The sequence below is a fragment of the Calidris pugnax genome, unplaced genomic scaffold (genome assembly GCF_001431845.1).
Source record: "Calidris pugnax isolate Ruff unplaced genomic scaffold, ASM143184v1 scaffold56, whole genome shotgun sequence".
In the NCBI taxonomy this organism is placed as follows: Eukaryota; Metazoa; Chordata; class Aves; order Charadriiformes; family Scolopacidae; genus Calidris; species Calidris pugnax.
In genome coordinates, this window is record NW_015090839.1 from 17,363,401 (window position 1) to 17,388,344 (window position 24,944).

General features: G+C 44.4%; 1 protein-coding gene across 1 annotated transcript in view; it reads right to left on the bottom strand.

Annotated features, from left to right (window-relative positions):
• LOC106887982 (desumoylating isopeptidase 2-like) overlaps positions 1–24,944 on the bottom strand; it is a 61,567-nt gene that overhangs the window by 22,233 nt on the left and 14,390 nt on the right. The window contains exon 2 of the mRNA XM_014941863.1: positions 1,102–1,174. Within this exon, the coding sequence (XP_014797349.1) occupies positions 1,102–1,174 (73 nt within the window). The remainder of the gene's footprint in view (positions 1–1,101; positions 1,175–24,944) is intronic.

Genomic DNA, 24,944 nt, shown 5'->3' on the forward strand with positions numbered 1-24,944 from the left:
GTCCAGGTGGCTTCTTCTCAGTGGAAAGTTCTGAGGTGGAGGCACTGAGATAACCTATAAGATGCTGTCAGAGGTGGTGCTGAGCTGGAAGAAGCTAGAGCTGGAAGAAGGGAGAAATCAAATCTTCTTCCAGAGGGATTTACAGGCAGTAAGTGGGAATTCTTTGCAGAAAGCCAAGCAGATGGCACTCCACTGCCTCAGCACACAGGTCAAGCCAGGAGGTCCCTCCGTGTCATACAGGCCATCTTGCACGGTCTGTGAAATGCAGCCTGGGGACCTCACGGTGTCATACAGGCCATCTCGCGTAGCCTGTGAAAGCTTCTGTGCTCCAGATGGAACATGGCACCCCAGGGGGTTTGTCTACTGCATGGCACTGGCTAAAAATACCATGAGTGAGGTATCCCAAGCCATTGCCATTTAATGGTGAAGAGGGGAGCGAAAAGCCTGTGGTGCTACTCTGTCCTTCACTGTCCTACAGCTGTTTTCCCAGAGGTCATGACTGCCCCTTTTCTAATGGGTTCTCTAATCAGCTTCATCCCCATCCAGACCATTTCAAAAGTCTTACAAGACTTTTTTTTTTTTTTTTCCTTGTAACTCTGCTGTTTCACAGGAACAGTTGCCAAGACCTGGAAATCCACAATCCAAGATTTCTAGACCATAGACATTCATAAATAATTACTGCAAAACAGATCTACCCTGACAGGGAATTAGCACAAATGCACATAGGTAGGTCTCAAGACAACCACTGATCCACCTGTCTTCCCCCTCCCCCTTTTCTCCCCTTCTTTCTCCCCCTCCTTCACTGCAGAATGGCTTTCCAACATTGCCTGGTCCCTCCTGTTTGCTGTCCTGCTGCACAGCTGTACAAGCTATAGAAACTGCAGTTACATACTGAAAGCACGAAGGACTACATGATTCGTGACAGAACTGCACAAGTTCCCTCTAGACTCCATAATGGACTCTAAAAGAGAACTGGCTGAGTTTTTCACTCCTGAAAACATCCCGTACCAAAAGTTAGAAGTTTTGGGTTCTTCTCCATATCAGACCAGCTATACAGTTGTCCCCATATTCTGCAGGTAGTGAAAAGGAAATACTTCGTACCTCTGCCGTAGATCTCGATGCCAGAGTGGAAGACACCAATCCCCAAGGTGGAGGTGTATTCATTTATCCAGTACTACAGTAAGACAAAAGCCACATTTGGAAGCATTAGTGGACAAGAAACACATGACCTTGGCCTAGGATATATCCCCCATCTCCCATCCTCAGGGCAACATCTCCTAAGGACAAGAGTGATTTTGAAATTATCCTGAGACAAACAAACTGAGACTCCTTACAGACCAACAGGAACAGGCACTGTGTTTATACAGATGGCTGGGATTAAGGCTCCAAAAGATGCTCATCTAATCCTTTACATGTAAGGAATTTCCTTGTATTAAGATATAACTGGACCTGAACCTGCATAAACCCAGTTTTACCCATCTACTTGTCTTATCTGATCTTCATAAACTTGAGTTAAAGAATCTCCAGATATTTTCCGCATACTGTTTTACATCACCTCCTAACATCTACTTTTCACTAAGTTGTTTTTAAGCAATGAGATCTTAGAGACAGAGATCCATTCCTCCTGTGGGTCAGAGGAGCACCACTGAGTAATTGTCTGTATGACATTGGTAACTGCTTTACAGAAAAAAAAAAGAAGCTCTGAGCATACTGGTCAACACTTTGCTCAGAGGCACCATGTGCTATCAAGCAGTGTTTTCAGAAGGGACGAGGGCTTGCTGCTCCAAAATTAGGTCCAAGGTGACCGCAACTTCACCCAAGTCAAATTTTCAAGAGGAGCTGTTAAGTGACTTCATTTCTCTGGAGTCCAGCACTTCCTTGGTATGCTTGGAGCAGAGGAATACTGCAGTCCTGTGCACGGAAGCGACACTCCGCCAGCAAGCACGGCTCACTGTTTCCACCATACCATGAAGGACAGTGCAGACACCCAAACAAGTCCCAGCTAAGCTAATTCTGGAGCGGGAAGCCGCACAGCCATGCCAGGGCAGTGCTGCATTGGAGGTAATTAGCCCTGCTCAGCACCAGTATTTATTAGGTTAGCTGCAGAGCTCTGCTGCTACAGAAATGATGTTTTCAGGCAATAAGTGGAAACTGCCCACGCCTGGAATATTTACAGTTCACTTACGGCTACTGTGCAGTGAAGATGCATCTCTAGTAACTCAGAGCAACCGAATTCTTATTTTAATCAAGCACAGCAAGAAAAGTGAGCGTTGTTCACTTGTCCCCATACAATGACATGACAGGTTCATTCAGCTAAAATTCTCTTCTGGGTCTGGTAGCTGCTTCTGGTGGAGCTACCAGAAAAGCTGCGCCTTCCCTGGTGTCTGATGTCCCTGAGCTGCCACGGTACGAGTGAGAGCCCCTCTTCTGTCAGGGAACCAGGGGACTGGCATTCTCCATCTACTCTCACACTGCTTGCCACTATGTATTTTTGATGACTGCAGTATCTCTGTAAATCATCTAGAAGTGCTTTCTGTGAGACCACTGCTACTGTTTTGATATGAGAAGTGTAGTCCCAAGCCTGGCTTAATGTATGGCCAGTCTTGATACCTTAAACCATGCCCCCCAAAATGCTTGCCTCTGGCAGTCCAGCAGTTCCCTTTCCCTCCAGACATCACGAATGATGTATTACTGCAGGAAGGCAGCAAATCACCTCACCCTAACTGGACCCCTGCCCACTGCTCTCTTCAGAATTTGTACAACCTCCACTTATCTCTTCACTTGAATTATGCAAACTCTTGTTTTTAGGATACGTCAGACCACTGGACTGGAGCTAGGCCAGGTAGCTGTCAATCTCTGCTAGCGCATTAGCGCAAGCCCTCTGTTGAACACCATGCCTGGTAGTTATGAACATGATGTGGCCTTTCCTTCTACTGCCCTGCTCCACAGATCTCTGTTTCCCTGTCCTCTGCAGCAGAAACATCCCTACTCTGACCAGGGGAGAAGATACAGAGGTGTAGGCTGCATAGAGAGCCCGTATAACACCAGCCACCTCTGCTGAGGAGACCAAAGCCTGCCTCCCCACCGACACAGATAGCCCTCAGTTCAGTCCTTTGATCTCCCATATCTCATGGGTTAACTCCTCAGACTCTCAGTCTTGGTAAGCTTCAGAGAAACACTAATTTCTACAGAGTCCCACTGTAACAACTCCCAGAGGACATGGTAAGTAGGTTGTCTTCTTCCCTCAGGCTGAGCTATTGTCTCACAGCAACAATACAAGCACAACATGCCCAGGTCACGCCAGCTGCTTTGCTTAGAGGAGTATCTAATAGGAAGAGAAGGGAGACATTTTAAATTAGAAATGCTCCTGCCAGTTATCAAAGTCAGGGCTATCTGCAGAGGCTGCTCTGCATCAGGCTTTGTACTTCAAACAAGAAAAGTTAAACTGAAAGCCGCTTTCAGCTATAGCTTTTTCTTCTTCCGTGTTAAAGTCTGTGATGGGTCCAAACAGCAAATAAGCAAACAAACAGGGAAAACTAAACCTCTCCTCGTTACTACATGAGAATAATGCCCAGAGACCTGTTCACCTCACCTCAGCACTGTCAGAACACAAGTCCTCCCCTGTCCCCCATCCACCTGCACCCCTCTTGCTCCCAGCACAGAGCCACAGCCCCCAAAACCCACCCTGCCCAACCGAAGGAGCCAAGAGCCAGGCTGCAGGACAGCCCTGGAAACACATATATAAAAAAAGAGAAAAAGAAAAGGATAAAAAAAGAGATGAGCAAAAGTATTTCTCTGGCTAGTACCTGGTGTTACGACCATCACATGAACGTGTCTGTATTTAAATGGTGTATTTTTCACTATGAATGCCTTTAACGAATGTTGTGGACTGAACTGCAACAACCTCAGCCCTACCTGAATTCGAACTGAACAAGCTGTACTGGTTTAGTATTTTCTTTCCTTTACAAATAACTTCAATAACACAGGGGTGTTATTGAAGTGGGATCTGATTTGCATCTTGGTTCACTGCAAATAAAAAATTTCAGTATTATCTATTAGCAAGACCAAAATGCAAAGCAATTCTGAATCATGGCTGCTCCTGTCCTCATCTCACCCCTTGTCTCCAGGGTGCTGCAGAATCTGCCTCCGGTGTGCGACTGAACACGCGGAGAACGCTTCACGGCACTTTGGCACAGCCCACGGCTTGTCTCGGGAGGGAGCTATGCTGAAGTGAACATGTCAGTCATTCGCTGAGCTGGAAGAGAGAGCCCAAGCCAGATTTCAAACCAGGTTTGTACACACGTGCACGAGCTGGCCTCGTTTTCCAAGGGGTTTGCAATTCTGAGCATAAGAACAGCAGCAACAGTCAGCAAATACTCATCTCTGGAGTAAATTGGCTATTGCTTAGATTAAAAACAAAAATCTGCAGTCTGTTCTGAGTCAGATGAAAGAGACGGGGAATGGAACACAGCAGTATCTTAAAGGCAGTTGTGATTCATGCCTGCACTGCATACTGCCTGCAAAATCGTGCCGTAAACCCTACACAGAGGGACTTGGAGCATTCTGTCTCATTTCCATCTTCAGCAGAGACAGGGAACAGCTCAGAAGTGAAGAGAGGAAGGGAGGAAAGCTAACCAGACTGCAGCTGCTTCACAAAAGCAGCAGATAGACCAGGACTCAAAATTCAAACCCAGAGAAGAACCTCCTCTTATTTACAGTCTGAAGCGCATCAGTTAAAAGCTTTTAACACGGGTCCCTGATGAAGTAGAATTTGAAATTTTACAGTTCTCGTTCAAGCCTTCCCTGATTTCCTGGTTGGTTTCATTCAGAGATCAAAGTGTCTGGTGAGATAGTTTAGATTCTGGAAGATACTATGAGTCAGTTGTGTTACTCACTTCATCTTTCATAGAGCGGTAGAAGTGAACATCTCACCAGGACTGTGAACCATGCCCTAACTTTCCAGAAAGGAGACTAAAAAGCTTCACTGTATTGATATTCTTCTGGTAGGTCTAGGATGTAGAAGCAGATGGAGTGATACTAGCAGATTATGTCATCCTGGGACTTTTCGGAGCACGAGTTCCTAGTAACTCCTACCAGAAATGTGGATTTCCAGACCGGAGAGGCCCATCCATGTAACCACTAACTTCTACCATCAATTCATACCATACTATATCACTGAAGTTTCTGTTACTAACTTTCTCTTTTCCTCCCTACTTCTGACTGTTACTTTCCATGGTGTGTCTCCAAAATCTTTCCTGTATCACTGTGCTGAGCAGCTTGACTAACCAGCTCCCTAGAGACCAGAGACAAGACCACCCCTGTGACTATCTCAGATAGCACTTTCTCTGAGCAGCCAACACACAACACAATATTCCATTTATCACCCCAGTACAGACTGGATATTCCACTCCACCAAATCTATCCACTACTAAACAGACACTAACCCATCCTTTCTTATGATCTGTATGAACATATAGACAAGAAATCCACTGAGAATCAAAAAAATCCATTTGCTAACCAAATCTGATTTCAGTAAATAGTTGCAAACTCTGAGTACTTGGTGTTGTAGATCCTTGCCATGCTCTTCTACTCTACACTTGGTATCATACACAATCATTGTCTGAGCCAGGACACCAGGCTAGAGAGAGTTTTGGTTTAAGCTAGTCTGGTTTCTCTGATGTCCATGTGTGACCACACACTACTTTTAATTAAAACACTTTTACTAAGGATGGGTGCAGATTATAAACCGGTAATTAAATTAAGCATATCTCCTCTCAAAGCACAATCTGCATATATACCAGTAGGATTATTTCCTTTTCCCCCGGTGAATCAATTGGCAAAGCTTTGCTTCTAGAAGGAAGGAAAGAAACAGCAAAGAGGGATGAGAGCTACAGAAGATATTCTGACATTACTAGTGAGCAAGGAGCATTTAAGGGACTGAAGTAAGTGACCAAATTGCCTCGCTCTGCGAGTTTTCAGATGGTAGGGCACTCCTGCCAACACAGGTCTGATAACAGACTCTCTACCCTACCACTTGGGCTTGATTTTAATCCTTTCCTCTTTGAGAGCCAAGGCACACACACTCTTTGGCTCAACAAATCCAAGTGGAGGGCACCCGGGGCTCCAGCTGCTAACTGGTGTGCTCCATGAAAGGAGTTAGACTGGCAAGGAGTATTCCTTCACACCTCTAGCTTTATTAGACACGCTGTGTAAAGTCTTTTCCTGGAGGCTTTGTCTTGGGATTAGCAGTGCCTGGCCCCTGGGCAGCCTCATGAAAACATGGAGAGGAGTGTGTGTGTACACTAATAAATGCACTGATCTATCGCATCTCAAACACCAGGAAAATCCTCTGCCACGTTAAAGCTCAACACAACAGCAGGGGAACGTCAGCATCATTTCCAGAGACGCGTTGATCCAGATGTGAAATATGAGAGCACAAAAGACGAAACCAGAAGGGAAAGCTAAAGAACATCACTTCAGGAAACCTGCAAGTGAAATCCCAGCCCTGTACGGTCAGCAACTTCAGAAAGTTTTGGGTTCCCCCAATACATTTTTCTCAACCAAGATCCAGAATCTTGGGCCCACAGAGGCGGAAGGAGAGATAAACCAAGATCCAGAATCTTGGTTTAGAAGATCTTGGGCCCACAGAGGCGGAAGGAGAGATCCCAAGGCAGACGACAGACTTTATTCCCCGAGTGATGCTTGCAGGGGTGAAGGAAGTGTTCCCTCAGCTCCAGACGTGCGGGTCAGGGGGCTTCCTGCAGATCTTTGCCAGGGCACGTCAGTCACATTGCAGCGGGGCTCACTTATTTCCCACAGCCCCAGGCACACACAGGCTTCTGCCAGGGTGTCTCAGCCTGCTCACCCCTTCTGGCCTGGAGCTCTGGTAATAAAAACTCACTATCATGTGGAATGACATCAAATTATACAGCATGGCTGCTATTAGCAAGTTTTCTTCAGCAATTGGATGAGACCCAAGCTCATTTCAGTGTGACCCATGTCTCTTACACTCAGTTCTCCAGAGGTCCAAGGCTTGTACGTTAACCAAGCCTAAAATGCTATTTTCCTAATATACTACGAACAGAGATTAAGCAGGAAAGGATTTAAATGCATGTGGGCAGAACAGCAACTGAAAAGAAGCTTAGCAGAGTACTGAGGAGGGATGACACAGGCCTGTCTTTGGTTCTTCATACCTGGCAAAAGCTATTTGGGTGGGTCCTCGCTCCAGGACATGCAGAACACAACTCTTCCCAGCTGGAGGACCACCTCCCGTGCCAGGTCCTCTTTGCTGCTGGCAAAAGCTATCAATCTGCAAGTCACAGACCGGGTGTGACAGCCCATCAGGTCACTCCAAATGCAATTAGCCAAAAGCACCTGCTTCAGACAGGTATGCTAACTTTCACTTAAAATGCCAGATCATGTTAAAGAAATAAAACACTGTAGAAAGTGGGTTCCTGTTTACAAACAGGCTCAACCTCCAGTTGCAAGAGGCAAAAACTTGCCAGTCTCAAGAAAAATGATTCCCAGACTGTGGGCAACAGGATGTTTGCCAACAACCCAACAAGCAGAACTGATCAAAACTTGAGGAATGGCAGGTTTTCTTCCAGGACAGCAGATGAGTACTGAGAAACCTGCAGCCTCAATGCAGCCAGAGCTTGATGTAGCTCTGATGAAGGAGGGATACAGGGTTATACAAGGACCCCACTCAGGGGCCCCACTTCAGATTTGGACTGGGACATTTCAAACTCAGACCAGGACTGGAGAACAGACATCTAAGGAGCACGGTCGGATTAAAGAAAGAATAAAAAGATAAGGCATCTCTTGGCGTGCAACTGCCTGCTCTGCATTTTAAATGAAAGGCACTTCTGCTGAGGACAGCCTTACATCCTTCCTGGTAATGCACTCTAATAGACCAGGAATTTCCTGGGCAACAACAGCCTGAAATTTACAACTTATACTGCTAAACGTATTCCCTCACGCAAACCTGCAAACGCTAAATGAAGAGACATAAGGCAAGATGCTCAGCTGCACCCTAGATGGAACGACAGGCCAAGCCTCTGCAGGACTGCAACAGCCAGCTCAGTCTCAGCAGCTCTTCTGTTTCAGCCAGGTTCTGTTCTGCAAAGGATCTTTTCCTCTCAAGTTGGGCTAAATACATTCTTCAGCTGTCTCTTCACAAGGAATTTCTTTGGAGGTTGCTGTGGCTTTTCAGACATTATAATGTGCTTCTGCACTGCCTGATACATGAGCCAACACTAAAATCTTCGCAATCATGAAGCATAAAGAGCTTATTTCAGTGGCTTCTAAAATGCTATACGTGGATTAAAAACTGCTGCTGCTGCTGAGGTAGAGTTGGAAATCTACTTATGCTTCAGTGTTGTGACGCAACACGATTTTACAGGAAGAATAGCAGGATAGAAGAAAATATTAATCATGCTGCAGAGAGGAAACAGCACGCATTTCAGCAGTTAAATTTTGAGTGTATTCTGAATATTTTATTTAAAAATCATAAACCAGGTTTAGCTGTGAAAATGGGATACCTTCATTGTTTCCACTACACAGCCTCATCCCACAAAAGGGCAGGCACAGTCGTAGCTCGATATACTGGTATTACTTGAAGTCCCTTTCTCCATCACGGTTCCACTTTCTGCCCTGCTGCACTGTCGGCAGGCATTGTCCTGAGCAGAGCTTCCTTCCTGCAGCCACGTCGGGGAGGAAGTTCACCCTGTGTATCTTTTGCTTCGAGCCATACACTTGAGTAACCTGCTATTCAGAAGGCAACGCTCTGCATTAAATAGTTGACTTTTGTTGGGTACAGTGAACACTCATCCAACCTAAGTTTCAAAGCTCAAGTGGGAACCTCCCTTACCAATGGAGAGAGAGGGCAATGAGCTGGCTAAATTAAGCAACTATTTTCTGTCCCTGTAGAATGAACATCCCTGGCCCCTCTCTTGGTGAGCTCACACAGAAGTCAGCACAAGTTAATCCACCAGCCCAAGGGTTTGTCACGCCAGCCATGACTCTAATGGCTCACCTTGGGTGTCTGTGTAGGCAGTTTGGTATCTGTAGTAGATGGATTGTGCCCTATGAGAAGCAATATGCCATTTTTCCAACCTCCACCTGCCTCCCTTAACCTCAGTCCTGACTGTGCTGAAGGAGTGGGACTGGGGGCATCAAACAGAAGTCTCTGATTTCACTGAGTGAACTCCCACATGCCAGTGCTGACAGCTGGTCCCAGACAATGGTCTCTTAAGCAGCCCTGCAGAAGGTCTATCCGTGCTATCGCACACCAGTTCACATGCTGTATCTCCTTGGTTTTGAGAACTTTCATGTACAATCTTAATCTTAAGTATATGGAACCAGAAAAAAGGACTGTCCATTTGTAGGATTACACTGAAGTGTATTTACTCAGAGAATGTTCCTAAGAAACTTGGATCTGTTATAAACTTAGCAAAGTGCCAATGCCTTTGCCTTAGATGCATTTACAATGACAAATTAAGAGGTATTCAAAAAGAACAGCAGCAAAATGAGGGAAATGGCGAGACTGACTTATGAGAGAATTAATTCAGAAGAGTTAATAGCTTGGCAAAGCAAAGACTACAGATGACAAATTTGCAAACATTTGAAGGGCTGACATGAATTATGGGAGAAGACTTCTTAAGAACGATACGAAAGGATTCAAGTAGGAGTAACATAGTCAGCTTAAAAAGAAGAGAGACTTTGGCTAAGTGTTTAGAAGTTTCCCGGCAGTAAGAAAGCACAAGAAAACATTTGTATGACTGAAAGCTAGATATCAAGAAAGCCTTAGTGCGCCTGTGCAGGACAGAGCATTGAAATGTTTTCCTCTGGTAATGTCTAGGAGGCTGTTAACGTCCTCGGCTGAGTGTTCTTCAGACCCTGCACACCAACATGCATCGTGAGCCTGTCTTCAAAGTGTTTCAGGAAGTAGGGTTCCTGTCAAAGAGGATTCAGGTGACTTGAGGAAAAAGCACAGAGGGAGATAAATATCCTACAGCTCAGCTCACCAGGAAAAATCTGGAGGACAGTGCAGAGGTTTGACTCTGGAACTAGCTTGGCCCTGACATTCCTGGCAAAGTCAGCAATATAGCCTCAGGGCTCTCTGGGCTTCATCTTGCAGCGAAGATGTAACCTAGAACTGTAACAATTAATAAATAGGGCTCTTAAATGATTTCTCAGGTGTGGAGCAATGCCATGGCTAGGCCGTGCTCAAGCCAAGAAACGCTTTCTTCTGCATGCTGGTAAGGATCCTTGCTGGCTTCTGTGGATTGCTACCAGTCATTCTCTTCAAAGAGGAGACCAGCCCTGTCCTGATGGCCAGCATTACAGAGGGAAAACAAGACATTTAGTGTATCCTTTGAAAGTGCACCCCAGCCTACGTATCAATCTTGCCTAGGCCAAAGCATCTGTCTTTGTTTGGAGAATCAGGCACCCCCCAAGCCCTCCACGGACCGGCTGATTGCTGAACAGCTGTAGCACGTCCCTGAAGTGTATAAAAGCACAGTCCCTCTCTGCTCTGGCAGATCAGTAGCAGGGTTTTGAGCTTCAGCCTGTCATATCAAAGACGAACACCCTAATCACTAACTATAGCTTCTCCATCAAAGTGATGCATGCGCATGTAAACAACTCCAGCAGGGGAGAATGAGGGAGATCCATACCACCAAATAAACTGGAAGACTTTTCTACCAGGGGCTCATCTAGATCTCTGCTCATGTTCCTCAATTTATCTCCCATAGTAGCAAAATACTAATATGACACTGATTCTTCTGTACTGGCTTGCTGTCTTTTAGGGTGCTTCTCCCTGGCCAAACACAAATACCCATTTTTTTGCTAGCTCAGGCACACCAACAGTCCATGCCTGATCACCTAAGGCTGATCTCATGGGATTTCTTCTCGGGTTTGTAATAAGAACATCCTAACATCTTTCAAACCACAGTATACTTTGAAACACAGTAGTTTGCAACACCCTCCACTATGCTGTCTCCATCGCTAAGTAACTCAGGAACAAAACATTGCTCTGCAGGATCCAATTCATACACACAGCCATCAGAGCCTTTGGGGGAGAAAAAAAAAGTCTGTCGGCCAAAAAAAAAAGTCTGTCTGCTCCTCCTGTTAACAAGGGGCAGAACCCCATGGCTGAGTGGACTGGAGTTTCTGCTCTTCTTCCTGGATGGTGTTTCTTTCAGTTATCCTCTGACAGTTACTCAGACCTGCCAGGTGACCCAGACAAACATACTCAATCCTCATTTCATATCGTAGGGCTTGCTTACCCAACAAGATCAGTCTGCCTTTTTTCCAAACCATATCTAGTCAGTGGTAGGAGAAGGGAGAATCATCTCCAAAGTGCTAAGCTGTGACCATCCTGAAGGGACAGGATGCAATAGACTAACAATAAAGCCCCTCTGTCAGAGACAGGACTTTGAAAATTTTGATAGGCTGTCTGCAGGTCACTTTCAACTTCATTTTGGCAGGAACATTCCCTTAAGTGCTCCCATCTGAAGGCATACTGTGCTGAGGTAGGGAGGTAGGGAGAAAAACTCTCAGATGACTCTCAGTGGAAGGAACTAGGAGTCAAGCTTGACTCAGAGCTAGAAATTTCTGTAAAGATGAAAGGATTAAAAACCAAAAAGAAACAAAGCAAGGGGGCGGGGAGTTGGGGAGCGAGTGCACAGGTTCATCATCATCTGGCTTTTTGCCTATCCCTGGAGAAGAAGTAAACCTCTCTGATTTAATACTGGAACAGAAAGTTGCTCAGGAACTGCTATTCTGGAAACCATGAGGCTGAAGATTGTTTCTATGGCAGAGAAGGCAACTACTGAGGTATACACTTTCTATAAGTTTAAAAATATACTCAAAGTTTTGTTTGGGTTTTTTTTTTTTTTTTATGGTCTCAGATCAGGTGATTCAACAAGACTCTGCTTCTCTACTTTGCAATTCTTCCTAGGATTTCAAAATACTTTACAAGCATTAAATTGTTAAGCCTCACAGCATTTATGTGAAGCAGGAAGACATTCTTGGTTTTAGAAGTAGGGGAAGAAAATACCAACATACAGGTTGTGCTATGACTATAAAGACAAAGCAGATTGGGAGCAGAGATAAACTCATCATCCTGGCTCAAAGGCTAACAATCCAACAACACTTCCATGCTGCTCACAAAAAAGAAGTGATCTATGGGACTGTCATGAGGTTTTTTGAGAGGAAAGAAGTGAGGCTGATCCACCATAACTCCTCTTCTGAAAAGGGATATCACAGTGGCTTCCTCTGCCAAAGACACTATAACCTACTGAAAAACTAGCATCCTACTTGACAAACAGAAATCAAGAAGAAGAATATGGAGGAGACTTTATAAAAGTTTCATCTGTGATTTTTTCAGCTTGAACTGTCTCCTGATGAGTTCTAACCTTAAAAGTCAAACCTCTTTTTGGCAACACTGTAGACATATTTGCATTGCAATGCAACCCAATTCTTTAGTGCTTTCACCAAGACCAACAGCCTCCTAAATGCACAACTAGGAGGCTCTACTATCTTTATACCAACAAAGTGTAAGTGGTTAAAACAACTTCTGATTTCTTGCTAAGTGCTGACATGAAAAAACTACTTGGAGAAGACTGAGGTAACAACAAAGTCATTCTAATTACAGCCATCACAAAGGGATAAGAAGTCCCTTTATGATGTCACAGAAGGACCAAGAACATCACAGGCAATGGAATAAATAGTCCTTTTGTTCCACCCCATTAATGTAGAGCACAATAACATATTGTTTTCAACCTGTTGTGCAGAGACCCAAGGGAGACAGCAGACTACTTCAAAGGAATCTGCAGGCTGGCAGGCTTACATTTGTTAGACAAAAAGCTGACATCCTTAGTTGGAAAAAAAACAAAGTTAAAAATGAGAGGCATCGAGACTTTAAAGGAAAGAAAAATATTGCCCAAAAGAAAGCAGGAAAAAAAATCTTGGGTTCAAACAGGAGGTGGAAACATGTTCAAACCTCCATAGGCAACCTACTGATGGAAGGACAATCCCATAGCTAGGGTGTCAAACAAGGACTCGTGATTCTCATATTCCCTGCTCTGCTACAGATGTACTACAGATTTACTTTGGATCAGGCCAAAACTAAAATTTCATCAGGGTGGTACTACATTCAAATTCAAAACTGTGATCCTCCAAATTCGTCTTCAAATTCCCAATTACCCTGAAGTTTCAACACCATCAGTATCAGCAACCTGAATGCATGACCTTCACCCTCCACTATGGTTACAAGAGGTGGCCTCCATACTCAGAAAATGAGAATTCCCAATAGAGATGGGGATCCCAGCTCTCCTTTCCAGCACTGACCATTTGCTGCTGGAAGTCCTTGGACATAGACCTTACTCTGGGGGTCCTAATGGCAGCAATAGCACCCCATAGCCAGGAGTTAAGCCCACCCACAAGTGAATCTGGATCCCTACAGAAAATAAAAAAGAAAGTAACAGTCCCCAGATCTCCTGCCCATGCAAGTGCTACGTAAGGCCAAAATCCAGTCCAATGCTTAGATGTCATATAGGCATGTAAATTCTTGCTTGCTGTCTCATTGCCAAAACCAGGTGTGCCTGCCCCGTGAGCCAACAGCAGCAGCATGGGAAGAGAGTGGGGTAGGGTCTGCTCGCACCTACGGAATCTATACTCTGTGCTGACTTTGGTGGCACCTGCTCAAAATACCCAGGATAGGAATTGGCCATGTGCCATTAATATTAGTTTGCTACCACAAAAATAAATAAAAATTTCTCTCTAAGCTTCTGAGAAGGGAATTTTTCCTGCAGCATGGATGGGGGAAACCCTTTCACAATGCGAGCTGAGATTTTTTTCCTGGAGAGTTTCCAGGGGCCATGCCTGGCTGGCAGTGTGCCCAACCAGCTTAGCTTAGAAAAATACTGGGAAACACATATTCCCTCAACTAGTGACTTGTTATTTTTTCCCTGCAGTGCTTTGTCCTGTCTTGGATAAAACTCTTCAAATCCAGTGCCAATTTCACAGTGTCTCATCTCTCTGTATTATCTTTTCCTACAAGAAAAAGGATATGAGTGTATTTCTGCCATAATCATACACTCTCTCTGCTCTTCCAGCACAATTACTGAAGAATCACATTGCAGTGATGTCTCCAGATTAGAATTTAAGGGATAAAACAGGAAGCAAGGGACTTGAATAGAGAAATGATAAAATACTGTTGTGCCATGGAGATTCAAATACACCTTCCCTGCAAAACCCAGTTTCTGCTGGTCTGCAGAAGACAATAAAAGGGTAGAGCAAGGATCATTTCCTTCAGAAGGGAACTGTCTAAAGAAGGGGTTCTTGTATAATCTAGCTCGATGCCTAATTGGGTTGTTGGAATACTTACCTTCTACAAAGCACAAAACTGATATAAAAATAGCAATTGGGGAAGTTCAGATAGAAACTCGTTTATAACCCATGACCCAAGGGCTTCTACGCTGAGTGATTTTAGCACTGTTTAAAATGACCAAAAATGCTAACCACTAATAGTTTTGAAAACGAGTAATCAGTTCTGATTGTCAGCATTTAGCTATTGGATGCTGACAAACTGTTTTAAGGATACTCCCTCCTCTCCATATGAAGATGCAACAGAATGATTAATATGTGCAGCATGCCGTGACAGCTGGGAGAAAAATAAAAAGCTGTGGGAGTATCTTAATGACTCTGATGTAATGTGCTGTTCTCTGGTTTGTCTGGGTGCTACAGGGGATATTTTTATTTTATTATTTTCATTCCCTCTCCCCCCAAGGATTCCCACTGTCTTTATTTAATGAGCAGTATTGGACATGCAGCTCTGAAAAACCATTTAATAGCCATCCCTTGCTGAAAGACAGAGATGACAGTTAACAGCAGTGCCTGACAACAAATCATCAGCATTTAGTACCACGAAAATACTGTTTTGGGTGAAAGCCATTTCAGATTAAAATGTGGGTGTTTGTCCCTTCAAAGGGACAGCCTCTCTGCTTGCTTCTCCCTGGGAAGAAGCAAGGAAGAAGCTTCTCTCCCTCACATGGGGAGGAGGCACAAACATGCCAGTGCAGCTTCTTTGGTAAACACAAAATCTATCCTTTCTTACTTCTCCTTGCCCTCTGTAAGAGACCAGCATTGAAATATCATTTGGGCTGCCCTAAATATTTCCCAGTAATCATTTTACACCTGTGCTAGTCCACTGTGTGGTGCAAACATCTAGAAACAGACCTGAAATGACCCTAGTGATTCAGCCAAGTGGCTTCTTCACAGACATGCATCTTACAGTATCTCCACATCTGAAATGCACCCAGAGAGATCAGGGATAAAAGGAGAAGGGGAAAGATAAGGAAATACTTCAGTAAGATCAAGGAGGAGAATCTGCCTTATGTAGCAGGTTGCACTGGGAATATTCCTTCCCTTTCCTCACCCTCTCCCCCCCATTTATATTTATTTCTGTAAAAATCCATTAGATTCTGCAAATACGTATTGGCTCCTATTTATTTTAGTGAAAAGAGAAATGGTTGCACTTTTGTACCACGGCATGCAAATGGCACTGTCTGCCAGATCCCTCAGGGACCTGCCAAAAAATTATCCTGCATGCAGAGTAGACATCTAATCCAAACTATGGCCAGGCTAATGTAGGAGAAAGAGGTAAGCACTGCAAATGCCTCATCTAGCTCACAACATCCTCTAAGTCAAAGACATCTGCTCTCAGATTAAACTATCCCCCTGGTCTGGCCCTTTTAAGAACCTTCCAGATATATGTTGTGAGTAAACAAGGTCTTATTCAGCCCTAGGTGACAATGGCCCACCACCAATCAAAAGCGGATTGTAACTGATTTCTAGGAGTGATGCAGCACACTCCAAACACACCCCCATTTTGATTAGTACCAAAAATAAGAGCCCATGCTCTTAATAATAGGACACTACGCATGTAAGTCACATTCCATATTCACCCAAAAATGCTTCAGAGAGAACCAGAGACCTAAAAAAGTCACCACACTCTTTCCAAAGTGATCCACAAAGCAGAAGAACAAGAGCAGAGCTCCCTACAATCCAGCCCAGCTTAGATACAGACCCAACTCCCACAAGAGATGAAGGGTATCGTACAACAAATGTTGATCTCAGTTCTTAGCTGCTTTTCTGTAAGTTCACATATGCAAGCTCGGGAATACAAACGGTCATAAACATATAAATAAAGTTAATTATCCTGCAGACCAAGAGAAAAGAAAGATTTCTATGCCTATAACAGGGGAATATCTGGACACTCCAGCAATGAAAGTCATGCAAGTGATGCATCATGCAAGTGATGAATGGATGGGTCTGAGGCCATTCAGTTCCCACTCCATATATCTGCCTTCCTCCAAGTTAGATGGATGCATGCAAGAGGTAAACAGATTCATCAAACAAATAAGATCAGCAGCCCAGTTTGATATATTTCATCTTATATGAAACTTTCATTTGCTCTATGAAGTATGAGTTCAGTAGCACTTATATAATTTATTTTACTGCGCTTCGCTTTAACACCTCAAAAATCTTGCTCAGCCTCTCTTACAGGGAGAGACCAAAATGAGCAAAAAAAAATAGTCAGTATAAAACTTCACAGAGGAAACAAAGTTGTATTTGACTGGACCAAAGGAATGTTTGCATCAGTGGGAGATCTCATCTTGGAAGGGGACAGGGTCACCAGATGGAGTTAATAAAACAGTTGCTGTGTGCGTGCATCCTATCAGATCAACATGAAAAAGTAGCTCGTAATCTCTTTGGAGCCAGAACACTCTCTCTTTTTCTCTTTCATACAGTGTCCTCATGAAATATGGTGGAATCCCAGGTCATGGCTGGGGCTCATAGTTGGTATCACAAATACTTCATTAACAGCAGGCCAAGGCAGACAGCAGCGTGCTGTAAGCAGGAGAACGATACCTCACTCCACAGGAGAACATAGATAAAACTTGCACAAGCAAATAGGATATATATGTGCTCATGTATCATGTGTGCAAACATAAATACACTCTGCATATACACAATGAAGAGAACAGCAGCATTTTAGCTCTCTGGCTCACAAGAGGTGTCCTGCTAGTGATAAACAAACATGCCCAAGAGTGTGTACCAAGCCAACCCTGGACAGACTAATCAAGCCCAGAAGCAGGCCCAGAATTGCAGCAAAGGTGCAGCACTGCAGATTTGTCCTTGGCAAACCTCTTTATGGGAACAGTTTACTCATAACCATCCTCCTCCAGAACATGGTCACTCGCAGAGGAGGTGCTGCTGAATCCCTGGAAATGCCCGTGCTTTCTGTGGCAATAGTTAGCCTACTCAGGGGACAGCCTCCTTTGCCAAGTTAATTAACTCTCTCCCAGCTTACCCTTTCCTCCAAACTGTGTTTGTCCATTGTGAGCCATGAGAAGAAATACACAGCTTGGCTTGCTACCCTTCAGCAGCAGCAATTTCCAGGTAACCAAGCATGAAAACAGTGCTGGATACATAAATACTAGCCACCAATGCATCTTCTTCCTCTCTCTCTGTAAAGAAACACCACCCACTGTGACATAAGCTTCATTGCTATTTTGTCTAATCTTGTAGCCATGGTTGCTACCTCTCTTGAATGCTAATACTATTGGGGTTTGGGCACCCGTGCTCACAAATACCTTCATTGCTTTCCCTTCCAACTTGGTCCTAGCAAGGAACAGGCTCCTCTTCATCTGCGTGATGAGATGGCAATACACAACGGATGTGAGCAAGACCAGCCTGATGCTGAATCGTTGTGTTGGTGCCAGTTTGAAAGAAAAACACTCCCTCCAAGAGAAAGAACACCGACTAGGTTTGGCAGAGAGATGGGATGGAGAATACCATGCTTCGCATCACAAGTGAGCCCTTGGAAGACAGCTGAAGTAAACAGGAACCAGTCTGGAGTTTTAAAGCCTTAAAAGCACCCGAGCTTTAGGAGGCACCTAGACACTCCTTTTCTTTGGAGTGTGGAACCACTTGGCATTGTAGCACCCAAAGCTTAGTTCATGCACATTCATATAAAGGATTTAGATGACATGAACTCAGAAATTAGGGGTGGGAAAACCCACAAGGTGTCCTGCAGAGAGAACGGCAGACACAGAGCTCTCTTACTGTCTCAGGACCTTGGGCTTTCAAAAGCAGATGAAAACATTGTCACTTTTTGCTTCTAGATAGACTTTAAAAAGATAAGGACAGCCTCTCCAGTAACATTCAGCTATTTCTTCAATCCTTCCTCCAACATGTCAGAAAAGTCAAGTCTGTAGGGCCAAGTGATAGCAAAGCTGTAAAAGAACCCAGACCTGACATGGCTGTTGCAGAGAAAATAAATTATATTTTTGTATCAGAGCTTTCTTGTTTCTGCCAGAAAAAAACTGCTGAGGTTCCCATGCCTGATAATCCCACTTTTATTTTTGTAGAAGGAGTAGGAAGAGTGAGGAAATCAGAAGAGGCTCTGTTTAAAGTTGACAAGGATAAGTGTATGATACAGACAGACAGAATTGGCCCTGGAGGATATCAGGGTCAGAATAGCACTTACCCAAGAGTAACGGAGGAACCAGGGCCAGAAAAGCTGAATTACTAATGATCACAGGCAGCCTCTTATGTGAACTGTCTCTGGGACCCGAGCACCAGAAGGTAGGCAACTGTAATTCTAATCTTCAGAAGAGAGGTCCACATGAGAGCCAGGGAATTACAAGCCTGCAAAGCCTGGAATCTAGACTGGATTAATTAGTAGAAGTGATAACAAAAAGATAGCATTAACAGGCAATAAATATGATCTTTTAGGTAAGGGTCAACATGACTTCTGCAAGGGAAGGTCCTGTGACACCCCTATCCTGGTATTCTTTGGAGAAATCAGTGATCTCATTGACATAGTTAACTTATTCCAATATTTTTTTTTTTTTTTATTACATTCTTCAGGAAAGGTCTTTAAGTATGTAACTAGTCATGAGACAAAGAGATACGGTGGGGTTCTGCAGGTGGCATGAAAAAAGTACATGGGAATTGACTATTCTGTCAGATACTAAACCTACCAAAACAAAGCCATTTAAAAAAAAAAAAAAAGGGGGAAAAACACTTGGCTTTTCACCACTAGCAGCAGACCTGGAAACTCCCTGGCAAGGGATGTTGACACAAAAGGTTACATTTGTTCAAGAGAACCAAATGGAAATAAGAGCCACCAAGGATTAGTAAGAGACAGAGATCAAGCTCAGAAAAGCCCCAGAGCTGAAAGTGTTTGGAAGCTGTGAAAGTACTAGGAGTAAATGTCATATATGTTCATGCTGCTGTCTCCACCAGTGGTCACAAGCAGTTGCTGAGGAAAGAACAATAAATGGACTACATGGACTCCTGGTCTGAGCCAGTTTAGCCATTCTTATGTTCATGTATTCTTCTGTGTAAAGAATGAAAACATAGAAAAGAAGCCTTATAAATGAGTTCTCCCATTATAACACAGTGATTTAAAAGAGAAAAATAAAAGTAACCAAGAGGTTTTATTTCCCAGAAAAGAGGGAAAGATAAAAGAGGACCTGTTTCAAAAACACGTCTGAAAGACTCTGGGCAAGCCTTATGAACTACTGGAAGAGAATCTGCCTCACGCTTTGATAGTCAGGATACAGTTTAAGCAAAGGTTTCGAGATTACACTGTAATTGCCCAATTAGCTCTTGCATGCAAAAGGGATTCTCTTGCCTTTATCCATATCCAGCAGGGCAGAAATCCAAAGCTTTCTGCCCACTGTGGATTTGCTCTTCCAATTCATTAGGATTAATTTCTTCACCACCCACGCAATTCTCTGAATCTCTTCCTCCCCTCCCCGCCCCATTGCCACCTGTCAAAGTTATAAAGATGATTGGTGTTTCTTTAAAGCAGCACAGAGCATCTTTATCCATCTATTTACCGACAGATGCTTTTTCCCCCCTCCTTTGCTAGACTTTTTTCCAAAAGCCTGCAGTCTGTCAAGCTGTCCCCAGAGCACATACGTGCATACAGTGTTTAACCACACCACCTCCTGTAACCCTAGCGTGTAATGTGATTGTGTTCTTAGCCCCCCAAAAATCCTAGGTAGCATTTTATTTTGTCAAGTCCCAAGTGAAACACAAGGTGATCTTCAAATCTACTGGCCATCAAATTAAACCATAACTTGTGTAAACTGGCCAGCATAAAGACTTCAGGCTGGCCCAGAACAATCATTCTTATTTTGAAAGCAGAGGATAAGTTTTGGTAGATTAACATGCATGCAATCCTGTTGGAAAGTCATTGGGCAGAACTAGGACTGACTATTTCTCCTTAGCTCTTCTTAGTCAAAGTATCATACAGAGTCATGGGAAATAAGAGGGGCATTAATCTTTCATGCTGTGGCTCACCCCTGTTTACTAAGTGACATCTTTCCAAAAAGCCTCTTGAATTATATTAGCACAGCTGCTCTGTAAATTAATTGGATTAGGAAGAACCATCTCTGATCCTGTTGGCATCACAGTATGACAAAATCCTAGGAGTTTTCTTTCAAATTGGAAATCGTGATAGCAACAGAAAGCCTGCACTTTCCTTTCAAAAAGGCTGAGTGTTGGAAGAGTGCTTCTGACCCACGGTTATCTCCCGTGCTGGAAGCTATCTGTACTCCAGCAAAGGTGAGCACAGGTACACTGGGAAGCCTCAATGAAACACTCTGCTTTGAAAGGTCTATCACCATCCTTAAAACAAGATCAGAACATTTTCAGCAGCCACAGCAGGAGAAGAGGAAGAACAATCTCACAAATACAACTCCACATTAAAGCTCAAGCAACAGCACAGCAACAAGGCACCTAATCAGAGAATATCTCAGATTGGAAGGGACCTGTAAGGATCACCAACTCCAAGTACCTGCTCCTCACAGGACTACCTAAAACTAAACCATAGTGATGAAGAGCATCATCCAGACACTCCTTGAACTCTGGCAGGCTTGGTGCCATGACCACTTCCCAGTGACTGACCACCCACTCGATAAAGAATTTTTTCCTCACATCCAATCTGAACTTTCCCTAATGCAGCTTCATTCCATTTCCTCATGTCCTAGAATCAGACGAGTCAGTCTCTCTGCACGCCAGTGCCTCAGCTGCAGAGTGGGAACAACGGCCTTCTCCTTCTCCAGAGAAATACTGGGAAGCAGACTACGGAAGACTGGGAAAGGATCGTGCACTGGAGTGGAGAAGGCAAAGCAGAGCACCCTCTGTCCCAGCACCTGCAATGGCAGCACAACACGGAGATATTCACATTTGGACCTGCATGCCGTCCTCTCCAGTTACTGGGGCTTTCCTGACAGAATTAAATGAATACCAAATTGAGTGCCATCTTTCCCTCCCCTTTACTTCACTCTCCCCTCGCTGAAGCAAAAGCTTCCCCCGAATCAGATCTCAGCTGTCAAAGCCAGCAGTTTTCTCCTAGGGAGTCTGGGTGCTAATGACAGGAACTCCATTTGCCTCTAAATGCTTCATCTGCTACGTGCAGTCAAAGGGCAGTGAAAGCCAAGGCCAGGAGCAGGTGTGCGGGTTGACTGATTGCAGAACCACCCTCCCCAGGCAGGCTGGAGTGGGGAAGGGAGGGGGACCACCTCCTGATGGACAGGAAGACCAGGGACAGCCACCCAGGGGTCTGCAACAGGGCATGTGCTCACCTGGGCACAGGTCAGGGGGGTGCTGCCCTTCAGCCTCCCACCCAGAAACCCTGCTGCTGCCTCCCACTCCTGTGGGAGTCACGTCAACCCTGGAAGATACCTCAGATGCCAAGAAGCAGTTAGAGTTTTAACCTCCCAAGCATCCCACACGCTTCTCCTCCTGCCCCAACAAGAGCACTCTTTCTCTTCTTACAGGTGAGACAACCCAAGGCAAAGAGACTGAAGTGACCTGCTGGAGGCACGACTGAGGTGGGATCTAGGACTAAAGCTTTGGTGTTTCTTTTTCTAAAAATCCAGCGCTTTACTTGAAATGAAGGTTTGGTTGTTCTCGGCTGGGGTCCAAGGACATGTTTTGTTGGCAGCATTACACAATCTATTTAGAGCTTTTTGATTCCCACATGTTCAAAGCACTTGTACTTTTCACAAAACACTGGTGTCACTGAACACGATGTTATGTTTGAACTGAAAAGAGGAAAAAAAACAACTTCCATCTATTATTACACGTAAATAAGAGTTGGGCTCCTACAGTCATGTATCTCTATCTTAGTAGAGAATGAAATATGAGTAAGCTTGACCCTAGCTGTACTAATTAGTGATGATTTATCATCAATTTACTGAGACAAAAAAGCATCCTGTCACATCCACCGTTATTATTTTTCACTCTGCACGAAGGCATCCTGGGACAGAAGGAAGGGTAAAGCGGAACACAGACGTACCTGAGGACCTAATCATGTCACAGGGACACTAAAGAGCACAGGTTAAGTCATACATATGGCCCTGTTTTAAGGAGTTCACTTACCTGCATCACCCAAGTCTTCCCACCGTAGGCTTTTAAATGGTGGCAGGAAAGGAGAATATGGCCTCCACTTGTCAGCTTCAGCAACTTATCAGAAACACGTTCTTACTGGAGAGAGCCTTTGGAGTACTCCAGAAAACTTCTGAAAAGGGCACAGAGGCTGGCAGTGTTTAGTGAGAGCTACCACTGCAACAAGTGCCACCTGCAGTTTAGTGAAGGTGGCTTGTGCCACATGGCTAAGAGATGCTTCAGGACCTTTCTTTTTATTTGGATGATCCTGGGAGTATGACATTACTTAAAATGTTTCTTATGCAGATAGGCAGAAAGAAACAAATTTATTCCTTGTAAAAACTGCCCTACAGATGAGTGGAAAGTAGCCAGTATTGTAGTTTGTTTTCAGATCTGCTTCAATGTATGACATCCAAGCTCAACCAGAAATTCAAACCTGGTGCTACTCCATTGCCACTAGAATGCTCCCAGCTAGAAGGAGCTGGGGGTCAGGTTCTTGTGCCTGAATACTCCCAACAGCAAGAAGTGCTTTGATACAAGCTGAGTGATTTTCTTCTTTCACGCCTGCTCTCTGCTCAGGCTCTCTCTTTTAGACCAGCCGACAACTTCAGTAGAGAGAGCGGGCAAGGCCTAGAGACCCCACAAGTTTCTGTGTCTGTTTCTAGAGCACTGGTAAGCAGCAGCATCCCAAAGAGAGGCACAACAGCCAGCCAGCCAATATTCACAGGAATTTCATTGTGGCCCCAGGATTTAAGAGCCCCCCCCAGGTATCTTTCAAGGGAGCTAAATACATAGGTGTTTTTCCTAGTAGGTGGTCACAATGGGCAATATACCTACACTGCAGTAGTATTACAATTCTAAACATATCCAATGGCACAGCACCAGTTCTGTTGCAGGATCCATAATACAAGCTTAACTTTCTCTTCTGGCTTCCCAGTTTGCACATCTATTGCCCCTGCTAGCACCAGGCCTTCTGGTGTGGGGCTCGGGTGAGATAACTATCACATCTGGGTGCTTTAGTTCTTTGTCAGAACAACAACTTTACAAACAATGAGTGGCAGGGCACTAAAACGTTTTTGACTCAGCTGATAAAACAGTTCTCCATGCTTCATGGGCGGCTCAGATGCTTGACATAAGGGATATTGTGATGATTAATAATTAACTGGCTGGAGACACGGAAAGCCCAAGGACAGATGCCTCTGGGAGCTGAGGCTGCACTTTGCAGGAGGGAGGGAGGGGAGCTGGCAGGGCGAGAAGGTGACAAGGTTGGTGTGCCCCTGGAAGTCAGCAGCCTTTTCGAGACACTTTGCCTTTTGTCTCCCAACAGGGAAGAAGGTGCTATCCTGCACTTCTGCAGGTGGCTTTCGCTACCCCAACCACTGGGGGACCAGAGCAGCAATGATCCCTGCCAATTCCTGGTGACAACTCACCTAAATGAGATGCATCCTTAGAAGCTACATTCACATATTTAATAGGCTTTAGCATCAGCTTTAATGAGACACCCCTGAGACCTCAGGAGAGGTAACAGACAGCTGGAAACATGCTTCAAAGTCCTGTGGGTATAAGAAATAGAATTCAAGTTCAGAGGTTCCAAGTAGAGGATTTTTAAGCACCTGATGTGTTAGAGACTATTAAATTGTTCTTCACACTAACTATAAAATCTCCATCTGCATAAATTTGTTTGATCCAGCAACAGCTTTAACTGTATCAAGATTACCCAAAACAGCAGCTGCAATAGGCGCTGAACTGCATGTCTCAGAGTAATTACACATTACAAAGGGAATCCTTGAAGTATTTCAATAACATGGCATATACAAACAGAACTTTAAAAGCCACAGATGGATGTATGATCCTCCTAGCATAACTCTGCTGCGCAGATGAACTGGGAAGATAGGATGCCACTTTTATTCCAGCTTGCTTCCTGCTTCCTTGCCTACCTCTCAGAAATAAAGGGTGTTTTAAAGACTGTCAGAAAAGTTCAAGTTCTGGTTGATCCTGTGAGGTTGAGGACTGTGAAAGAGAGAAGTGTAAGGAGTCCCTCCCTCGCTCCCTCCCTGTCCCCCTTTTTTCTTGCCCCCCTGATTCAGGTCTCAGGTGAAGTGTTGCTTTCCATTAGCTCTGCCTGAACACAAAGCACAGAAGAGTACACTCAGCAATCAGGGGGACATATGACCAACCCAATTAAGAGGGTGCTGGGAAAAACACCTTTCTGGCCTGCCTTGCCCCCTAAGGGGTGTCCTGCCTGCTTGCCTGGCTTTACCAAAGCCTTTGGCCATCATGATGCAGAGTATCTCCTGCCAGAAGCACTTGGCCCAAGGGAGGAGACAGAATTTGACTTGAACAATAAAAACAACTGGAATTTTCACGGATTCACGTGGTTTGCATTTTTTTAATCCTTCTAGAGGCTTTTGCTCAGCCCAAGCCACAGCTCTTTTGCTTGTGTCATGAGACCCATAGGGAAAAAAAAT